General features: G+C 37.1%; 1 protein-coding gene and 1 pseudogene across 10 annotated transcripts in view; one reads left to right on the forward strand and one right to left on the reverse strand.

Moving 5' to 3' along the window:
- The window catches only part of NF1 (neurofibromin 1), a 248,199-nt gene that overhangs the window by 41,652 nt on the left and 185,513 nt on the right, over positions 1-21,034 (forward strand). For all 10 annotated transcript variants that reach the window (XM_047831817.1, XM_047831807.1, XM_047831810.1 and 7 more), the window contains exons 2-4: positions 11,663-11,806; positions 13,696-13,779; positions 17,051-17,241. In XM_047831817.1, coding sequence (XP_047687773.1) covers positions 11,663-11,806; positions 13,696-13,779; positions 17,051-17,241 — 419 coding nt within the window. The remainder of the gene's footprint in view (positions 1-11,662; positions 11,807-13,695; positions 13,780-17,050; positions 17,242-21,034) is intronic.
- On the reverse strand, positions 6,192-6,590 carry LOC125151207 (60S ribosomal protein L32-like; annotated as a pseudogene).

Raw genomic sequence — 21,034 nt, forward strand, 5'->3', positions numbered from 1 at the left:
CCCGCCCGGTTAGGACAGGCTCAGCTGAGATAATTTCCCTTTTGATTACCTCAAAGTCAACTGATGAGGGATCCTAATTGCATCTGCAAAGTCCCTTTTGCCACAAAATGTAATAATCATGTAAGGGATATCACGTTGTATTTGAAAGTGCTTCTCTCTGTCAAGGGAGAGGATTGTACAGGGTGTGTACAGTCTGGGGCTGTTTTAGTCATCAGCAGTCATTGTGGTAGTCATCGGCAGGATAGCCCGTGAATGCAGAGATTGCCCAAGGACGACTAACTTTGTTCAGAGAGAAGAGAAGAGCGATTAGAGGAGATTTTCGGAATTATTGGTACCTGAAGGATACATTTATTCATCTTCGTGTTCACAGCACTACATTGCTACCTGGCACATAGTACATGTTCAATAAGTATTTTGTTAGAATTCTTTGATCTCAGATTTTAAGAAATTAATGTATAATTTACATATGGTAACATTCACCCTTTTCAGAGTGCAGTCTGAGTTTTTTTGTTGTGGTGAAATACACATAAAGTTTACCATCTTAACCATTTTTAAGTATACAGTTCAGTGGTATTAAATACATTCACATTGCTGCACAACCATTACTCCATCCATCCCCACAACTCTTTTCATCTTGTACAACTGAAACTCTGTACCTGTTAAATAACCCATTCTCCCCTTTCTCCATCTTCCGGCAATCACCATTGTGCTTTCTTTTGCTTTTGAGTACACTAAGTAATTCATATAAGTGGCATCGGACAGTATTTTGTCTTTTTGTGATTGGCTTATTTATATATTTCTATAATGTCCTCAAGGTGTATCCATGTTGTGGCATATTGCAGAATACCCTCTCCCTTTTTTAAAAGGCTGAATAATGTTCCATTGTATGTATATACCAAATTTTCTTATCCCTTTATCCATCGATGGACACTTGGGTTGCTTCTGTGTTTTAGTTACTCTGAATAATGCTGCTATGAACATGAGTGTGCAAATATCCCTTTGAACCCTGCTTTCGATTTTCTTTTTGGATATATGCCCAGAAGTGGAATTGCTGGATCATGTGGTAATTGTATTTTAAATGTTTTAAAGGTATTTTCATAGCATTGGCTGTCCTATTTTACGTGCTTAACCAACAGCACACAAGGGTTCCGTTTCTCCACATCCTCACCAACACTTATTGGTTTTCTGGTTTTTTTGGTAATAGCCATACAAATGGATGTGACTTGGTATCTTATTGTAGTTTTCCATTTGCGTTTTCCTAATGTTTAGCGATACTGAACATCTTTTCATGTGCTTATTGGACATTAATGTATCTTTGAGAAATGTCTGTTCAAGTCCTGTGCCCATTTAAAAATTTTTGTTGTTGTTATTGTTTAGTTTTAGGAGTTCTCTCTATATTCTGGATATTAATCTCCTCAGATATATGATTTGCAAATACTGTCTCCCATTCTGTGGCTTGCCTTTTTACTCTGTGGATATATCTATATCTATATCTATATCTATATCTATATCTATATCTGTATCTATCTATATGTACAGATATAGATAGATATATTTTAATTTTTGTATTTTAGAGAGAGCAAGAGCATGTGCGAGTTAGGGAGGGGCAGAGGGAGAGAGAGAGAATCCCAAGCGAGCTCCCAAGCCCTATGATCATGACCTGAGCCGAAACCCAGAGTTTTATGGTCGACTGACTGAGCCACCCAGGCAGGCACCCCTTGAGTTAGTTTTTGTATATGGTGTTAGGTAGGGGTCCAACTTCATTCCACTGCATGTGGATACCCAGTTTTCTCAGTGCCATTTGTTGAAAAGACTGTCCTTTCTACATTGAATGGTCTTGGCACCTTTGCCAAAAATTTATTGACCATGTATGTGAGGGAATTAAGACAGACGTACAGACCAGTGGAACAGAATAGACCAGTTCCATTGGTCTGTATGTGTGTCTTTTTTTTTTTAAGTTTATTTATTTATTTTGAGAGACAGAGAGTGGGGGAAGGGCAGGGAGAGAGAGAGGGAGAGAGAGAGAATTCCAAGCAGGCTCCGCACTCCCCTAGGCAGGGCTCAAACTCACCAACTGTGAGATCATGACTTGAGCAGAAATTAAGAGTTACCTTTTTCAAGATTCTTTCAGCTATTCATAGTCCTTTGAAATTCCATATGAATTTTAGGATGGGTTCTTTTATTTCTCCAAATATGGCATTGGGTTTTGATAGGGACTCATCGAATCCGTAGATCACTTTGGGGTAGTATTGACATTTTAAGAATATTGTCTTGGGGCGCCTGGGTGGCGCAGTCGGTTAAGCGTCCGACTTCAGCCAGGTCACGATCTTGCGGTCTGTGAGTTTGAGCCCCGCGTCGGGCTCTGGGCTGATGGCTCAGAGCCTGGAGCCTGTTTCCGATTCTGTGTCTCCCTCTCTCTCTGCCCTTCCCCCGTTCATGCTCTGTCTCTCTCTGTCCCAAAAATAAATAAACGTTGAAAAAAAAAATTTAAAAAAAAAAAAAAAAAAAAAGAATATTGTCTTTGAATCCATGAACATAGGATGTATTTCTATTTATACCGTTTTTAATTTCTTTCAGCAGTGTTTTGTAGTTTTCAGTATACAAGTTTCACTGCCTTGGTTAGATTAATTCCCAAGTGTTTTATTCTTTCTGATTCTGTCATAAGTGGAATTGTTTGCTGCTTTCCTTTTTAGATTGTTCATTGCTACTGTCTAAAATGCAACTGATTTTTGTGTGTTAACTTTTTACCCTGCTACTTTGATGAATTCCTTTATCCATTCTCACAGATTTTTGTAGTGGAATCTTTAGAGGTTTTAACATATAGGATCATGTCATCTGAGAACAGCTGACTTTCCAATTTGAATGCCTTTTATTTCTTTTTCTTGCCTAACTGCTCTGGCTAGAACTTCAGTACTAAGTTGAATACAAGTGGTGAGAATGGGCACCTGCCTTGTTCCTGTTTTTAGGAAAAAAAGCTTTCAGTCCCCATTGAGTACTATGTTTCCTCTGAGTTTTTCATATATGGATTTTATTATGCTGAGGTAGTTTCCTTCTATTCCTTCTCTTTGTTGAGTGTTTTTATCATGAGAGGGTGTTGAATTTTATCACATGCTTTTTCTGCAATTGAGATGAACATGTGGTCTTTTCCCTTCCTTTTATTGATGTAGATATTACATAGACTTTCATATGTTGAACCATTCTCACATTCCAGTAATAAATCCCATTTAGTCTTGTGTATAATTCTTTTAATATGCTGCAGAATTTTTTAATAATTGTTGCGGATTTTTGCATCAGTATTTATGAGGGATATCAGTCTGTGATATTCTTGTGTCTTTGGCTTTGGTGTCAGGGTTATGCTGGCCTTATAGAATAAGTTAGGAAGTATTCTCTTCAATTTTTTGGAAAAGTTTAAGATGGATTAGTATTAGTTCCTCATTAAATATTTGGTAGAATTTACTAGTAAAATGATCAGGTCCAGAGCTTTGTTGAGAGAATTTTGATTGCTGATTTAATCTTCTCACTAGTTATAGGTCTATTCAGATTTTCTATTTCTTTGTGATTTAGCCCTGGTAGGTTTTGTGTTTCCAAGGATTTATTCATGTCATTTAGGTTTATTCAAAAATTTTTTGGCATACAGTTCATCGCACTCTCTAACATCATTTTTTAGGTCTGTAGTACTAGTAATAATGTACCCACTTTTATTTCTGATTTTAATAATTTGAGTCTTTTTCCTTTTTTCTTAGTCCATTTAGCCAAAAGTTTGTCAATTTTGTTGACACTTTCAAAGGACCAACTTTTGGTTTCATTTATTTTCCCTGCTTTTGTTATTCTTACTTTGTTTATCTCTGCTCTCATATTTATTATTACCTTTTTTCTTCCAGATTTGTATTTAATTTGTTCTTCTTTTTCTAGTTCCTTAGGTTAAGTTAGGCTGTCGAATTGGAATATTCTTGTTTTCTAACATAAATGTTTATAGCTATAAATTTCCCCATTAGCACTACTGTCACTGCATCCTGCAAGTTTTGGCATGTTGTATTTACACTTTCATATGTCAGTATTTTCTAATTTGTCTTGTGATTTCTCGAAACATTGGTTGCTTAAAAGTGTATTGTTTAAAATAATCCAATTAAAAATGGAGAGAAGACATGAACGGACACTTCTCCAAAGAAGACATACAGATGGCTAACAGACACATGAAGGGGTGCTCAACATTACTCACCATTAGGGAGGTGCAAATTAAAGCCACAATGAACTGTCACCTCACACCTGTCAGAATGGCTAAAATCAGCAACACAAGAAACAAGTGTTCGTGTGGATGAGAGAAAGGAACCCTCGTGCACTGTTGGTGGAAATGCAAACTGGCACAGCCACTGTGGAAAACAGTGTGGAGGTTCCTCAAAAAGTTAAAAATAGAGTTACCATGTGATCTAGTAATTCCACTCCTGGGTATTTACCCAAAGAAAACAAAAACACTAATTCAGAAAGAAAACACTAATTCAAAAAACATGCATCATATATTTTTTTCAGCATTATTTATAAAAGCCAAGATATGGAAGCAACCCAAGTGTCCATTGATAGCTGAATGGATAAAGAAGTGGCATACACACACAAATACACAGTGGAATATACTGAGCCTTAGAAATGAATGAAATCAGGGCACCTGGGGCAGCTCGATTGGTTAAGTGTCCAACTCTTGGTCTTGGCTCAAGTCATGATCTCACTGTTTGTGGGATCAAGCCCTGTGTTGAGCTTTGTGCTGACAGCGCGGGGCCTGCTTGGGATTCTCTCTCTGCTTCTCTCCCATGTACTCTCTCTCAAAAAAATAAAAAAAATAAATAAATAAAAATTCTTTAAAAAAAAATGAATGAAATCTTGCCATTTGCAATAACATGGATGGATCTGGAGGGTATATAATGCTGAGTGAAATGAGTCAGTTAGAGAAAGACAGATACGATTTGATTTCACTCATATATGGAATTTAAGAAACAAAACACATGAAGAAAGAAAAAGAGACAAACCAAAGAACAGACTCTTAAACACAGAGAACAAACTAATGGTTACCAGAGGGAAGGTGTGTGGGGGGAATGGGTGAAATAGGTGAAGAGGATTAGGAGTACACTTATTATGATGGGCACGGAATAATGTATACAACTGTTGAATCACTATATGGTACACCTGAAACTAAAATAATACTGTATGTTAGTTAATTATACTGAATTTTTTTAAAAAAGTATATTTAATTTTCACAATTTTGTGAAATTTTGTGAATTTTCCAGTTGTTGATTTCCAACTGCATTCCACTGTGGTCAGAGAAGATATGTTGTATGATATCTATCCTCTAAAAATCTATGGAGATGTCGAGTTGCTTGGGTGACTCAGTCGGTCAGGCATCCGACTCCAGCTCAGGTTATGATCTCATGGTTTGTGGTTTCGAGCCCCGAGTCTGTGCTGACAGCTCAGAGCCTGGACCCTGCTTTGGATTCTGTGTCTCCCTCTGTCTCTGCCCCTCCCCTGCTTGTGCTCTTTTTCTCTCTCAAAAATAAACATTAAAAAAAGCTTTTTTTAAAATAAAAAATAAAATCTATTGAGATGTAATTTTTTGGACTACACGTGGTCATCCTGGAAAATGTCCCATATGTACTTGAGAAGAATGCATATTCCATTGTTTGGTAGAATGTTCTGTGTATGTATGTTGGGTCTAGTTGGCTTATTGTGTTGTTTAAGTCGTCTGTTTTCTTCTGTCTGGTTGGTTTCTCCATTATTTTGAGTGGTGTATTGAAGTCTCCAACTATTAGTGCAGAACTAATTTTTTCTTTAATTCTGTCATTTTTTGCTTCTTATATTCTGATGGTCTGTCATTAGGTGGGTAAATGTTTATAATTATTATATCTCCTTGCTGTACTGTTTGTCTCATATTTTTTTTTTCAACGTTTATTTATTTTTGGGACAGAGAGAGACAGAGCATGAATGGGGGAGGGGCAGAGAGAGAGGGAGACACAGAATCGGAAACAGGCTCCAGGCTCTGAGCCATCAGCCCAGAGCCCGACGCGGGGCTCGAACTCACGGACCGTGAGATCGTGACCTGGCTGAAGTCGGACGCTTAACCGACTGCGCCACCCAGGCGCCCCTCATATTTTTTTTTTATAGTTTTATGATTTTGTTAACACAAATACTACATGCACATAAGCTGTCTATTCATTTTCTTTGCTACTCAGCCTGGCATTGGGATTGGTGACTCTGATGGCCAGCTGGGCTGCTCTTTTGGCCTTGCAGTTCTTGGAGGAGACACTGTGAGCAATCTGTGTACAGTAAGATCTGTTGCACATCAGTAGCACTTCAAGCTCCTTGATGTTGTGAACTAGGAACTTCTGGAAGCCACTGGGCAGCATGTACTTTGTTTTCTTTTTGCTCCTATAACCAAAGTTGGGCATCAAGATCTGGTTCTTGGATCTTCTCTACACCCTATTGTCAATGCCTGGTTTCCACCAGTTATGGTTAATTTTGACATATTGTTCTGCCTGGTGCCAGATGAAGTTCTTGGTCCTCTTTTTAATGATCTTGGACTTGACTAGAGGTTTGAGGGTGAACATGATGCCATATAGGAGATGGCTGCCACCTTCACAGGCAGTGCTGAAGAAGAGAGGGGAAGGTCCTCCATAACTTGTTTTGATTGAAAGTCTGTCTGATAATTTGTATAGCTACCCCCACTCTCTTTGTAAAAACTGAAAGATTTATACGATCCAAAGAGAAACCAGAGTACTCTCTTTGGTTACCATTTGCATGGAATATCTTTTTCCATCCTTTCACTTTCAACGTGTTTGTGTCCCTAGCTCTCGAGTCTCCCATAGGCAGCATGTAGTTGGGTCATGTGCTTTTATTTTTTTTAATTTTTTAAATTATTTTTTATTTTATTTTTTCTGACAATCTCTGTCTTCTGATTGGAGAGTTTAATCCATTTACACTTAAAATAATTACTGATAAGAAGGGATTTACTGCTATCATTGTGCTATTGGTTTCCTTATGCCCTATGGCTTTTTTTGTCTCTCATTTTCTGCATTACTGTTTTCATTTGTGTTTATTTTTTGTAGTGAAATGTTTAAATTCCTCTCTCATTTCCTTTTTGTGTATTCTACAGCTATTTTCTTTGTGGTTACCATGGGGATTACATTTAACATCCTAATGTTACAACACTCTCATTTGAATTTATACCAGCTTAATTCTGTGTTTTGACATTTAAATGGCACATATTCATGTAACCATCACCATGGTCAAGATATAAGAAGTTTCATCACTCAGAAAATTTCCTCATACCCCCTTTGGCCAGCAGAGTAGATGGTGGCAAATCCTGAGGGGAACATCTGTTGTCTTATAGGGAAGAAGCCTTTGAATTGTCTTCAGACGGGTTTGTGGAGTGCCTCCTCTTAGTAAGCAGTGATGGGCTACTATTGTAGACTGGGGGTTCAGGGGAACCTGGAAATACGAGATTTTTGAGGAGCACAGTTCACTTGTTTGCATTCATTTGTCAGAGTCTTATTCTTAACCCTCAGGACTCTGGTCTCGGCATAGCAGATGTGCCCTGTAGGGAATTTAACCTTCTTTGAAGCCCAGCAACTCTGATAATTAAGTGTTGGTTCTGGTCCTTAGGTTTCTCTGTCCTCCTGCTGTAAGAAAGGAGACCATCTTTATATGCTTCTGGAAAGGCCTTTTGGCTTATATGCCTAGCTTCTAATTGGCAGTTAATCAGCTTTTTGTTATCTTTTTTATTTTTTCTTCCAGTGAGCAAAGGGTTTAGTAATACTCTTATAGTTTCATTGCTTTTGTAGTTATAATTTTTCCTTCACTGCCAGCTTTAAAATCCCATCTGAGCACCTGCAGCCAGCTGCCCTGGAAGCCTAGTGTAGGATGTTCATTAAGATCTTCCTTTGGGATCAACACCTGGGAGGAGGGAGGATTGGGCAGATGCAGAATTCATGGTGCAGTGTAGGTCTGGTGGTAGCTTTGTTCGTCTCCTTTCGGGAGCTCTGATGCTAGAATTGGTTCTTCTGAGTTGCCCAGAATTGGGCTGAGGTGCTTAGGCCTTTATATTGCCCTATCAGTTGGTCGTTGGATGTGGGCTGCCCAGGAAGGGTTTCCCTTAGGTAGGATCATTCTTTGCGGCTGAGGCAGTCCCTGAAGGACTGACTGAGCACTGCTAGCAGTTAAGGCAACAAGTCCTTCCCCGAAGGGGAGCTGGGCAGCACGTCAGCGTCTGCTACAATTCCTCTGTCTTCACTAAGAATGATGATATCATTACCTTGCTTCTCCTAGATTCGGGTTTCATTTGTTCCAGAATTTGTTTTAGTTTTTTTAGTGTCATTATGAACTCATGGATATAAATAACATATACTTAATAGACTTTATGTTGACTTACACATATAGAAGGATGTACAAATGTATGTAAATATACAGCTTAATAAATGTTGACAGTGTGAACACATCAGTGGAACTTGTATAGTGCTGGCAATCAATAGGTCCTTCTTTCCTCTGCATTTCCTTCTAGTCATTACCTGTTCTTTCCAAGGGTCTCTAGTATCCTGACTTGAATTTAGCATGTCGTTGAAATTTGTGTAACAAAGTCACACAGTAAGTGACATTTTGTTCTGACTTCTTTTCATTCGTAGATTTGTGAGACTAAGCTTACGGTTGTAAATCATTTATTTTTATTGCTATACAGTTTTTCTTTGAATATACTGCTTTTGAAAAAAACATTTCTGCTATTGATAGACACTTGGAGTGTTCTCAGTTTATGAAAGGGCTGTTTTAAACATTCGTACGTATCTTTCGGTGAACATATATACAAATACACCTAAGGTATAGGTATATACTTAGTGAAATTGCTAAATGTGTATATGTTCTGTTTCAGTAGATAATGCCAGACATTTTTCAAAACAATTATTGACTTACACTCCTACTAGTAATGTATAAGAATGCCAGTTGCTGGGATGCCTGGCCGGCTCAGTTGGTAGAGAATTCTACTTTTGATCTCAAGGTTGTGGGTTCAAGCCGCATGTTGGGTGTAGAGATTACTTAAATACATAAATAAACTTAAAAAAAAAAAAGAGTTCCAGTTGCTGCAGTTTGCCTGTTTATGTAGGATGTAACCCTCCAAAGCTTATGGTTGAAAGCTGGGTATATTTACTGGGTCCCCTCCACTAGCAGGTTCTGAAGTCTAATTTTTTGTCTTCCTGAGGCTGTGAGACTTTAAAATTCTGCTTTGCTTTTCAGAAGTTTTTGGCTTACCTTTTAACCCCTTTCCACCACTTAGGCATTTGAGGCCCCCTCATGTCTTCGGTTTTGTCACTTCAGACCTCATTGTCAACCCAAATCTCTGATGGCTCCTATTTGCCTCAACAGAGGTACCTTAGAACGTGACTTTCTGGCACGCTTTCATTCTCTATTGCAACGTTATTCTGTCTCTTATTTTTTCTCATAGTGACTTCACATGTGATTTGACCACATTCTTTCTATGTGAACTTAATTTTCCTTAATTGGTGAGAGGGAGCTGTGAGCCAGGAGAGCTTTTTATCTTCGTGGCTCTAGAGCTCTTCTGTTACTTTCATGAAATGAGATACATCATCTCATCCTTTTTGAGCTCCTTAGCTGTCTTCCTTTTTACCACCTTTATGTGGCCTTTTTTCCTTTGCCCCGTTGTCCCTATTGGAGTGAATCTCAGCAATTTCTTCTCAGTGTGGGCTTCGCCCTAAAAGGGGGTGCTTCTTCAGCTGGTTAGTTTAGAAGTGTGCTGCCCAGTGGTGTCCAGTGGCTAATTAAAGTTAAATTTAAGTAAATAGAAGTAAACATTTGATTCCTCATGTGCATTAGCCATGTAACATGTGCTCAGTAGTCACATGTGGCTATAGCTACTGTATTGAGCATTGTTGATATAGTATAATCTCACCACAGACAGTTCTGTTAGACAGTGGTGGCTTAAAGTGTGCTCTGTTCTCTTCAGGCATTAGTGTAGACCTTTCGCACTCATGTGCAAATTGCAATATGCAGAAAGCCCCCTGTGTTTCAGCTAACGTTCTTTTTTTTTTTTTTTTTGTCAGTTAATGTTCTTAAGTTGGCCTGTTGTACTTTTCATTGAGGATGGAATAGAATTTTGGTATTTTCCTCTTGTTGGACCCATTATACATTCAGCTTTCTTTTGCAGAGATACTAATACCACACCAGTTTTGTAGCTCTAAGTGGTTTGTTGCTTTTTGCTTGTTTTTTGGGGTTTGTGGGTACCTTGTCCCCTGCTTTATGGAGTTCACCTATTCAAATGCTAATTTCATCTGGAAGCACCCTCAGAAACACACCCAGAAATGATGTTTAGCCAGATATCTGTACATCCTATGAGCCAGCCAAGTTAAGGTATAAAATTAACCATTACAGAGGGAGTTGGGGAGATTTACAAGTTACATTGCAGCCACTGCCTTCTTCTAAAAGCCCCCTTTCAGATTCAGCACGCTGCCCCCCACCAACCTTTAAAATTAACATTATGTAATTCTGTAGCTCCTGTTCTGCCCCTTCTAACCCTAAAAAGTCTTCCTCTCTTTTATTTAGTATTTATTATCAAGTTAGTCACTTGTTACTGACTAGGCAGACTTGCGCATGTCATTGGGTCTCTTTCCACCTTTAGTTGCACCATTTTAAAAATGAGAATGCTGGACGCAGGTTTGTTTTCTCAGAGGAACCTCACCGGTGTTCTCTTAGCGTTAGCAGGATCTAGTATTTAAACAGTAAATATATTCATAATACTTTCAATGGAAAATGCTACTTTTGTTTGATACTTTATTATTTTTTTTGATGTGTATTTTTGAGAGGGCTTGAATGGGGCGGGGGAGGGGTAGAGAGAGAGGGAGACATAGAATCGGAGGCAGGCTCCAGGCTCTGAGCTGTCAGCACAGAGCCTGACATGAAGGTTGAACTCCCGAACTGCCAGATCATGACCCGAGCTGAAGTTGAGTGCTTAACCGACTGAGCCACCCAGGTGCCCAGAAAATGCTACTTTTGATTGGAGTAGAGATGAACTTCTTGGCAATGTGACTTAACTCATTCTCAGATAAATGTAAATGTGGCGACCTTAAGAGATATTTTTTCCATGAGACTTAACTGTTTGTTGTTCTGTTACTCCCTCAACTGTGCACTTGAGGGTGATCATCTTACCTGAGTTTGTCTTACTGTGTTTATTCCTGGTTATTCAGTTCTCATTTCTGAACAGTCTGCACTTACTTCCCATTAATTGATTAGAGGTCTGGGGCATAGATTTTCTTGGTCTGTTGTTTTAAGAGTTCAGTGTTTAAGGGAAAGGATTGTATGCATTCTCTGAAATAATTTTTAGCTACAAGGAAATAGCTCTATTTCTGTGAGTCATCATCTCTCTTATGTAATGCTGGGTAAAGTTTTAATTTTGTAGGTAGAGATTTACAATTTCCAGACGGAAAGCTACAAAAATTGAAATTTCAAGAGAGTTGTAGATTTGCTAGAAATGCTAATCTATATTGAAAATTGGAGTTTGAGATACAAATGTAGGTAACCGTGACTGATAAGAATTTTCCTCAAACCTCATGATTTTCAGTGAGAAATAGTTCTTTTTAGTCCTTTTCATGTGTAAGCTAACATTTTCTTTTTCCCTTAGCTTCCAATAAAAACAGGACAGCAGAACACGCATACCAAAGTCAGTACTGAACACAACAAGGAATGTCTTATTAATATTTCCAAATACAAGTTTTCTTTGGTTATCAGCGGCCTCACCACTATCTTAAAGAATGTTAACAATATGGTGAGTATTTGGGCTATTGTTTTGTGGGGGAATTTGTGTTGGTTTGTTTTTGATTTAAAGATTTGGAGCAGTGTATTTTGAAGTATGGAAAGTCCTTTTCTGTGGACTCCGGATATAAACATTCACCATTGTATTTTGTGGGTGAGCACAGGTAACCTTTTAACTTTCATTTTAGTTTTTGATTCTTTCTCTTAGATCCTTCTCTTATTTGTGACCCTATCTTCTTTTCTATTTTTTTTTTTTTTTTGGTGGGGGGGAATTAAGATTTCATATAGACTGTAGGTCATATACGAATTGATCATGGAGTAATCTTTTAAAATATTTTTTTTAGTTTCTTCTTTGAATATTTACTTATCAGGTTGCCCTAGTCCTAAGTAGATGATAAATATGACCTTGTAGTGATAAAATATGAGATTGCTTTTATGAAGATATTGTTTTATTTCCTTCCTCCTGTAACCTGTGACAAATTCTATAGTAGTTCAAGATCCCATTGTTGAAATGATTTTCCTCAAATAGTCATTTCATCAAGTAATTCCACTGTCACAAGCTCCCAGTTGCCTTTTTTCCTGTTTTATAAAATCGATTTACATTCCCTAGGCTACAAGTTATTCCAGTATATATTTCTCCTGTATCTCACAGGTGATCTGTCTTCTCTGTCAATTCCTATCTAAAACCTCCTTCATACTCAGTGCAAAGCAACCGATCTGGGTGTTTCTTGATTAATTCTAAACTGCTTTTCCTGTCTTTAGCACTTATAACCACAATTTATATTGTTTGTATTGAGCATTGAGACTGACTTCTGGTTGTAGATTGTGAGACTCAGTCCCATTTTTATAGTCACATCATCTTTGGTGTGTGTTCTTTTTAAAAACTTGGTTAGACAATGCCCTAAACGTAGAAAACTGATAAACTGGAGGTGTGAGCAGTCATTTGCCATACAAAGAAATTTTTTCTTTATAGAAAAAAATTAAGATTTTCTGAAGAAAGCAGAACCTCTTAGGAACACGTAAAGTGAATTACAGAAACACATTTAAGATTTTGTGGATCTCTTCTGTTGCAGTGTGTGGGGCATGGTGATAGGATGTTCCTTATATAAATATGTGGCTGTGTTCCCAGTTAGATGAAAATATTTGAATATTTGGAACCTTCTTTTCAAAAACAAAAACAAAAGCAGTATTGTGATATTGGCATTCATTGAGTGCTTACTGAATAAACTGACTTTTGGAAACCATAGTTTCTTGTTGGTAAATAGCATAGTATTAAATTTAAGGACAGTGAATGCCTAAAATTCACTGTAATTGGTATTATAGTATTTTGTTCCTGTAAGAATTTAGACTTTGATTATCTTGTGGCATCGAAGTTAAATGTTCAATTCAAGATTCTGGTTCAGATCTATATGTATTTCTAAATCCTATGTATTTTTAAAGTATAAGCAAAAGTTATTTTCTTTTACTGTTACAACACTAATGACAGACTGTAATAAATGCCAGCATTTTCATTTGCCTGGGAATATTCTTTCAGCATTAAGATAAAATAGAAATAATAGATTTAAATACAGTCTAATCTGGGAGGTAAAATGGAAAACATGATTTTTTTTTTTTTTTAACGTTTATTTATTTTTGAGACAGAGCATGAACGGGGGAGGGGCAGAGAGAGAGGGAGACACAGAATCTGAAACAGGCTCCAGGCTCCGAGCCATCAGCACAGAGCCCAATGTGGGGCTTGAACCCACGGACCGCGAGATCGTGACCTGAGCCGAAGGCGCCCCTGAGCCACCCAGGCGCCCCTGATTTTTTTTTTCTTAATCCTTCGTCCCTTTTCAGATATGTGCTGATTTGTAGTAGGGAATAGTAGCCAACTTTTAGTGTTGTGAATATCTTTTCTTTTAGAGAATATTTGGAGAAGCTGCTGAAAAAAATTTGTATCTCTCTCAGTTGATTATATTGGATACACTGGAAAAATGTCTTGCTGGGGTAAGTAAATCTAAAATAGGCAGATTTTGTGAATTCAGTTTTGAGAATGATCTGATGTACCAAAATGTATATGGACAAGAAAAGTCCTATGGATTTTTTTTGCCTAAGACATATGAATACGAATTTTGTTAACAAAGTTAACAGAGTGCAGACAAGTTTTCAAGAGAAACTTATTTTCTTATCTTTTGTAAATAGATACTAAGTTTATTTATAAAGTGTTAAGCTTGAGCCACATATCTGTTTCAGGTTTTTTAGAAGAGTTTATGAAAAAAGCCACCATTTGACTTACTTAATTTCTCCAGATATTGTTAGGCCTGTAGCATTGGTTAGCTGTGAAAAAATGTGACAGGAAGACCAGGAGTAATCTTGTCTCTTTCCCCGTTTTAGTATTTTATCTGATTTTAGGGTTTTACTTTTCAAATCTATATAAAAGGAGACTTTAAAAAATTGTAACTATTGCTGATAGATCCTACCTGAAGAACACTTGTTATATGTACATATGAACATACAAAGTAGATATGGGGAGGAGTAGTTGAGTACAAAACAGTTCTTTCTTCGGTTTCTTCTGAATAGTTACTTCATTATGTTTCAACCATGACTTAATTAGAATTTGTCAAGAATATTTTCGTTGTATAAAGCAAGGTGTTTCTGTACTTCAGCAGCCTTAATTCTTACCGGAACATGGTAGGAGCTACCTTCATTTTAAATGTCTGTTCACTAAATATTAGAGTTTAAATTATTATATTCTCTCTTCTTTGGCACGTCTTTTGCCTTTATTCAGAATTGCTTCTGTATTCTACATGCTACAGTTTTCTGTGGTAAACCTTGTTGGGAGGGACTTGGAGGTGAGGACTGATTGTGTGGTTGAGAAGAGAGGGAATGGTCAGCAGTGTTGGAGGAAGGGGTAGAGTATGGAGTTGGAAAAATAATTACATCCTGAGAAAAGAGACATGTTTTACACTATAGGCCACCAAACCTCAGCATAATGTTTTCAACTTTTGTTGACCCTTGACTGTATTCCAAAATTGTCAGACAGTGTTAATAGGTTTTCTACTTAAATCGAGGGTAAGCTAGTTCTGTTTTTAGCTTGGTGCTTTCTGTTAATTTGTGGTGTGCTGTGGTTCATTTGTAAAATGGAGTGAAAGAGCAGAAGCACTGTTAAATAGGATGATGTAGTTGTGAAGATGGACAGTTTAAACTTACCCTGAATCAGTTCTCTGTATTCGTCTTGTTGCTTTGATTGTAAATACCAGTATGTGAGCCATATCCGTGTTTGAATGGAGGTCCCATAGCTCTTCTCTGTTAACATTTATAACTGAGAGGTAATGGTCAATGTATTTTGGAGGATGATTACTGCTATTATTGGCTCTTGTTTAATTGATACTCTTTGGAGATAGCCTAACTGAAACTCTAATAAATGGGCATGGTATAACTTATATAATACATAAAATATATGTTACTTTGCTCTGTTCTGTTGACAATGTATAAGTTTTTTTCATTGAATTTACAATTAAAAAACAGTGCTATTCATATCATCGAACAGTTGCGTTTTTTGGAATTGCCTTCAATAATTTTATAGTTGTCTGTTGATTTTCATTTTTAGATTGAAGTAAGTTGAGGTAGTTTAAGAAGAACAGCCTACAGGTGCATGTTTATCATATAAGTAGTTGAAATAACTGAATGAAAATGATCAAATATTTACCAAAATCATATGAGTAAAATTTTGTAGAATTTGAGGAATCTTTGTTCCTACACGTATGACCATTATTCAAAAGATTGCATACTTCTGTAATTATTACTTGTTTATTAATTGGAGTTTCAACATTTCTCTTGTTTGATTGGCCTATAAGATATTGGCATCGCCACTTGAATTTTGCAGGGTTTTATGATGTCTCTTTATTTGCTGTCCATATTTTTCAGTGTGTTTACATCTGAAAACACTTGGATTACAATTACAGAATCAAGCATAGCACACAGTTGTCCAAAATTTTGCTCTTGGTCATCATGCTTGGTATATCAAAATTGTCATTCTTACATGAATATTAGCTGTTAGGCGATATGGAACAGTGTATCTGCAGGATAGCTTCTCTATTGGTTATTTTGTTAATTACAGACATTTCCTTTATAAAGTAGAGATCTTGGTGTTAACACCAAAATTATCAAGCTTGGTGTGTCATTAATATTGGGACCACCTGGCATTATGTGCTCCTGATTTGATACAATATGTACTTTGCTGAATTACCTGAATGTTTAATCTGAATCTAATCAGACTATTAGATTTAGGTCCCAGCTACAGAAAATACAGTAACTAGAAAGACAAGGCACACTACAAAGAAATAATCGAATCAACAATATGGAACATTTTGTAAGGCCCATTTTCTTAAATCAATGTTATGGAAAGTAAAAATGAAGTATAAGGAGTGTGTGGTGGGGAGAGATTGTTTTAGAATAAAGAGAGTAAAGGAATCATGCTGCAGTCATCTGAACCTTTTTTGGGTCCTGACTAAATTAAAAAGAAGCTATGAAAGACATTTTCGGGGCAGTTGGGGAAATTTGAATATAGATTGGGTATTAGCTGATACAAGGGGAATTGGTTTTTGTTTTTGTATTTTTGTTCTTTGATGTGATTGTATTGAAGTTATATTGGAGAATGTGCTTATTTTTGAGAGATGCTAAGGTACCTATGGACGAAGTGTTATAATGTTTGTAACTTACTTTGAAATGGCTCAACCAAAATAAAATTATTTGTAATAAGTACATATCTATGTGTTTTAGGCAGTCCTCTAAAAGGCAGGTGTGATTGCCCATCCAGGAATGTATTTGGATTTGAGACAGATGACACAATACACTCAAAAATGAATATGAATAAAGTTTTTTTTAGAACTCACAATAAACTTGGGATTCCCAGGAGTGGGAAGACTTATTATGTAGGGAATTGTTGAACAGGGAACAAACAGGACTAGTGGTGGTGGTGGTGTGGGGGATGATGCTGGGGAGGATGGATGGGAGCCTTTATTGTGACTCAGAGGTCAAAGATGGAACCATTTCCTTTATTAGACTAACTATAGGTGGATACAGCAAACACGATGAAGTATTAACAGTTGTTGAATCTAGGTGATGGATGTGTTATTGTATTGAACTACCGTATGAATATATCATTGTCCACTATTGTATGTCAAGTCTAATGTATGCTTGAAAATTTTCATAGCAGAGAATCTTTACGTGTAAATTTAAGAAAGTTACAGAATTATGTGATTATTTCTATTTTTAGCAACCAAAGGACACAATGAGATTAGATGAAACGATGCTGGTCAAACAGTTGCTGCCAGAAATCTGCCATTTTCTTCACACCTGTCGTGAAGGAAACCAACATGCAGCTGAACTTCGGAATTCTGCATCTGGGGTTTTATTTTCTCTCAGCTGCAACAACTTCAATGCAGTGTTTAGTCGCATCTCTACCAGGTTAGTGTGTAAATCTACATAGGACTGTTGTAAGTAATAAAATTTTAGAAGTTTTCTTTTGCCTGCATAAAAACAAAAAGTTGACAGAAATGAATTTGACTTGGGCTTTTGTATAAATTTTATGCATTGATTTCTTTGAAAGTTTTATTGTGCAACATTGTGATATTGATGTGTACAATTGTGAGTACTGTTAGGAGGTTGAAAGTCCAAATTTTAGGATGATAGATCACCCATAATTAGGTTTTTGTTTTTAACACTAGGTATGAGGTTTTGGTTGGCCTTTCTAACATTTTATTCCTTTAAATGGAATTAGCTAATCAGATAGAGTAACTGATAAGAGTAGTCAGAATTCCAATGACTTCCCAGCTCTGTTCTTTATCACAAGATTCTAAGTTACCAAATGAAAACAAAACCTAGCAATATGGAAGCACAAGGAAGTAAGTAATTTGCAAAGTAGACTTCTCCAGAAAGTGGACTGTGTTCTAAGTGTATGAATTGTAAAAGCTCCTTTTTTTTTTTTTTTTTTTTTTTTTTTAGTATTTACAACAAATGTGCTGTTTTATTCTCATAGTATCTCTGAAATGTAGGTGAAACTTCCCCCAGTTTACAGATAAGCAACTAATACCCAAAGAATTTATCAAGGTGGTATGTCAAACCACGGAGGACCCAAAATTTTTAAGTCAGACTGGTCAGAGTCTATTAGGTTCGTTATATTAGACTGCTACTCTAAACTTCCATTTTAACCATATTTTTACTGTTGTGCTTCAAGTTTATATGATAAATATTATTTAAGCTTTTACTGATAAAAATCACTATGTGATATGCTATAGATGGGAAGAAATTGGTGTATAGATGGTGCTCTATGGAATAGAATTATAACTGATGGTAGCAGGTAATTCTGGAACTTGCTTTCTTACAAATGATTTGCCTATCGTATACAAGTACAGTCAAATGGGTCCTTAATTATGTTTATTCTTTGTTTACTGGTACATCTTTTATCCTTCGACTTGTCTGTGTTGTGTGAACAGCAGGCTTCCATTAGTCAGCTTTGGTCATTCTTCCGTTGTTTTCCAACAGGTGTGAATGAGAACATACATCATAATAAGAAAATTTGTGCTGTAGTGTTTTGAGGACTTGGCTAACTTCAAAATCTTGACATCTTTTTAATAAATACAACATTTTTATAGTCATGATGCTAGGCAATAATATTCTTCAGTCCCTCTTCAGAACTGGTGCAAAGAAAATTAAAATTTTGTTCAGTGGTGTAATAAGATTGATAATATTAGGTAATGTTTATACAACAGAAAATTGTCTTCATGAAATTTTTTGAGTGATAACATTTAATATTAAACTAGATGAAGTAGCAAGGTAACTGACGCCTAGGGAATAGGTGGTGTGAAATTGTAAAAGACAAAAAACAAAACCCCTTCTTTGTTTAAATGATGACTGTACCAGCTTATTATTTGAAATAATCTTACATTGTAGGTAGAAAATTATCAAAAGAATAAAATGTTTTTAGCATATCCAAGTATGAGTTGCTTTATAAAGCACAGCAAATATGCCACCTTTTAAAAACCTGAGAAATTTTCTAGTCACCCAAAGGTTTCATTTTATAGGATTTTGCAGCATTAGCACATGTAAATATGTAACACAAGTAAATATGCTTTTGTGTATTTTCCAAACCTAGTTCACAGTTTCCAGAAGAGAAGTTAAATGTCTCCAAAATAAGCCAGTTTCTTTAGCTTTCAGGGGGCAGACTGCTCAGAAATGGGATCTGTGAAATACATGTTTCAGACGACTGCGTTTGCTGTTTAATTTAGCTTGTGCCAGACATAGGAGATGATCTTGTTAGAAGACCACTCACCTAAAAGACCATTCTGATGGTTTAATTTAGATACAGATATCTTATGACATTGCTGTCATAGGATTAGGTGGCTTAAAATACGCAAGTGACTAGAATGGCAGTTTCTTTCTGAAGATTGAGTTTATATGTCATATAAATTAAATGGACCAATATCATGAACATTTGTTTGACTATTCTGCCTGTCCACAGATGTTTCTCTTTTAGGCTTAACATTAGCTTTTGATATTTCTTTTTTCTTTTTTTTAATGTTTGTTTATTTATTTTGAGAGAGCGCAAAAGAGTGGAGGAGAGGAGAGGCAGAGACAGAATCCCCAGCAGGCTCCTCACTGTCAGTGCAGAGCGTGATGCAGGGCTTTTGATCATGACCTGAGCTGAAATTGAGTCTGAACCCTTAACCAACTGAGCTACCCAGGTGCCCCTAGCTTTTGATATTTCTGTCCTTTGATTTTTTTAGGGGAATATGGAATACAGATCTTAAGTTTATTATTCTGCTGAAGTATATACATGTTCTGTGGCTCATAATACTCTTTGATGTAGAAGATCAGCTGCTTTCTCCACAGAATTGTTGCATGCTCGTAATAGATCTAATTGTTTTGTAGTGGGAGGGTCCTGTGGAATATCTGATTTGACAAACCACCAGAAGCAGAAGACTCAGTGATTTTTTTTAAAGTTTATTTATTTAGAGAGAGAGAATGAGTGGGGAAGGAGTGGGTGGGGTGGGGGGGGGGACAGAGGATACAAAGCGGGCACTGTGCTCATAGCAGAGAGTCTGATGTGGGGCTCGAACTCACGAACTGTGAGATCATGACCTGAGCTGAAGTCAGATGCTTAACTGACTGAACACTGACACTCCTGGGAGTGTCCTAGTGATGGTTTTTGCATTTACATTTGTTTTTGCCAAGTACCCAGCTCTGGACTTATTTTTTTGGTTAATTTCTCATCCCTGGATTATATTGATAGTATAAATGTGGACCTCAAACCCTTATCAGGTAACAGCCCTGGGTGACTTTTTCCCCTACCCAAAACTTAGCCAGAGCAGATAGACATCTTGTGCTGGTAGATTTTTTTTTTTTTCCCCTTCCACCCTTCCTTCATTCTTTGACTCTCTCTGTGCAACCCTCTTTTAAGGAAGTGCATAGTTCTTGCTAGTCTTTTGTTTTTTCCAGGACCCCAGTTCTACTCCCTGCACTATTAAGGTATAAGGTTTTGTATTCAGTCCCATGTAGATGTTAGACCAAAACCCCTAGGGTAAGGAGAGGAAAAAGCCTACCCACCTTTGTGCTTCCTTTGTTGCAAGATAAGACCATGTCTTCAAAATCATCTCTGGTTTTCATTTTCCTCTTCATTTCTGGACCTGGGTGGATGGGTGGTGGTTGGGGCGGGGGGGGGGGCGGGGGTTTGTTTTCATTAATTTCTATATATTTAATTTGTATATTTTTTAATTTTTATGTTTATTTTTGAGAGCGAGAGAGACAGCATGAGTGGGAGAAGGGCAGAGAGAGAGGGAGACAGAATCTGAAGCAGGCTCCAGGCTCTGAGTTGTCAGCATAGAGCTCGATACGAGGCTGGAACCCATGAACCCTGGGTTAATGACCTGAGCCGAAATTGGACGCTTAACTAACTGAGCCACCAGGGGCCCCAATTTTAAATTTTTAAAATTTACTTGTTTTTGAGAGAGAGAGAGAGAGAGAGAGAGAGAGAGAGAGAGAACGAGAACATGAGTGGGGGAGGGGCAAAGAGCAAGGGAGACACCGAATCTGAAGTAGGCTCCAGACTCCAAGCTGTCAGCTTGAACTCCAGAACTGTGAGGTCATGACCTGAGCCAAAGTTGGATGCTTATCTGACTGAGATACCCAGGTGCCCCTCTTTTATTTCTATATACTTTAAATATCTTTTTGTTGTTACTCAGTTTATCTGGTCTTTCTGGAT

The sequence above is a fragment of the Prionailurus viverrinus genome, chromosome E1 (assembly GCF_022837055.1).
Source record: "Prionailurus viverrinus isolate Anna chromosome E1, UM_Priviv_1.0, whole genome shotgun sequence".
Classification (NCBI taxonomy): domain Eukaryota; kingdom Metazoa; phylum Chordata; class Mammalia; order Carnivora; family Felidae; genus Prionailurus; species Prionailurus viverrinus.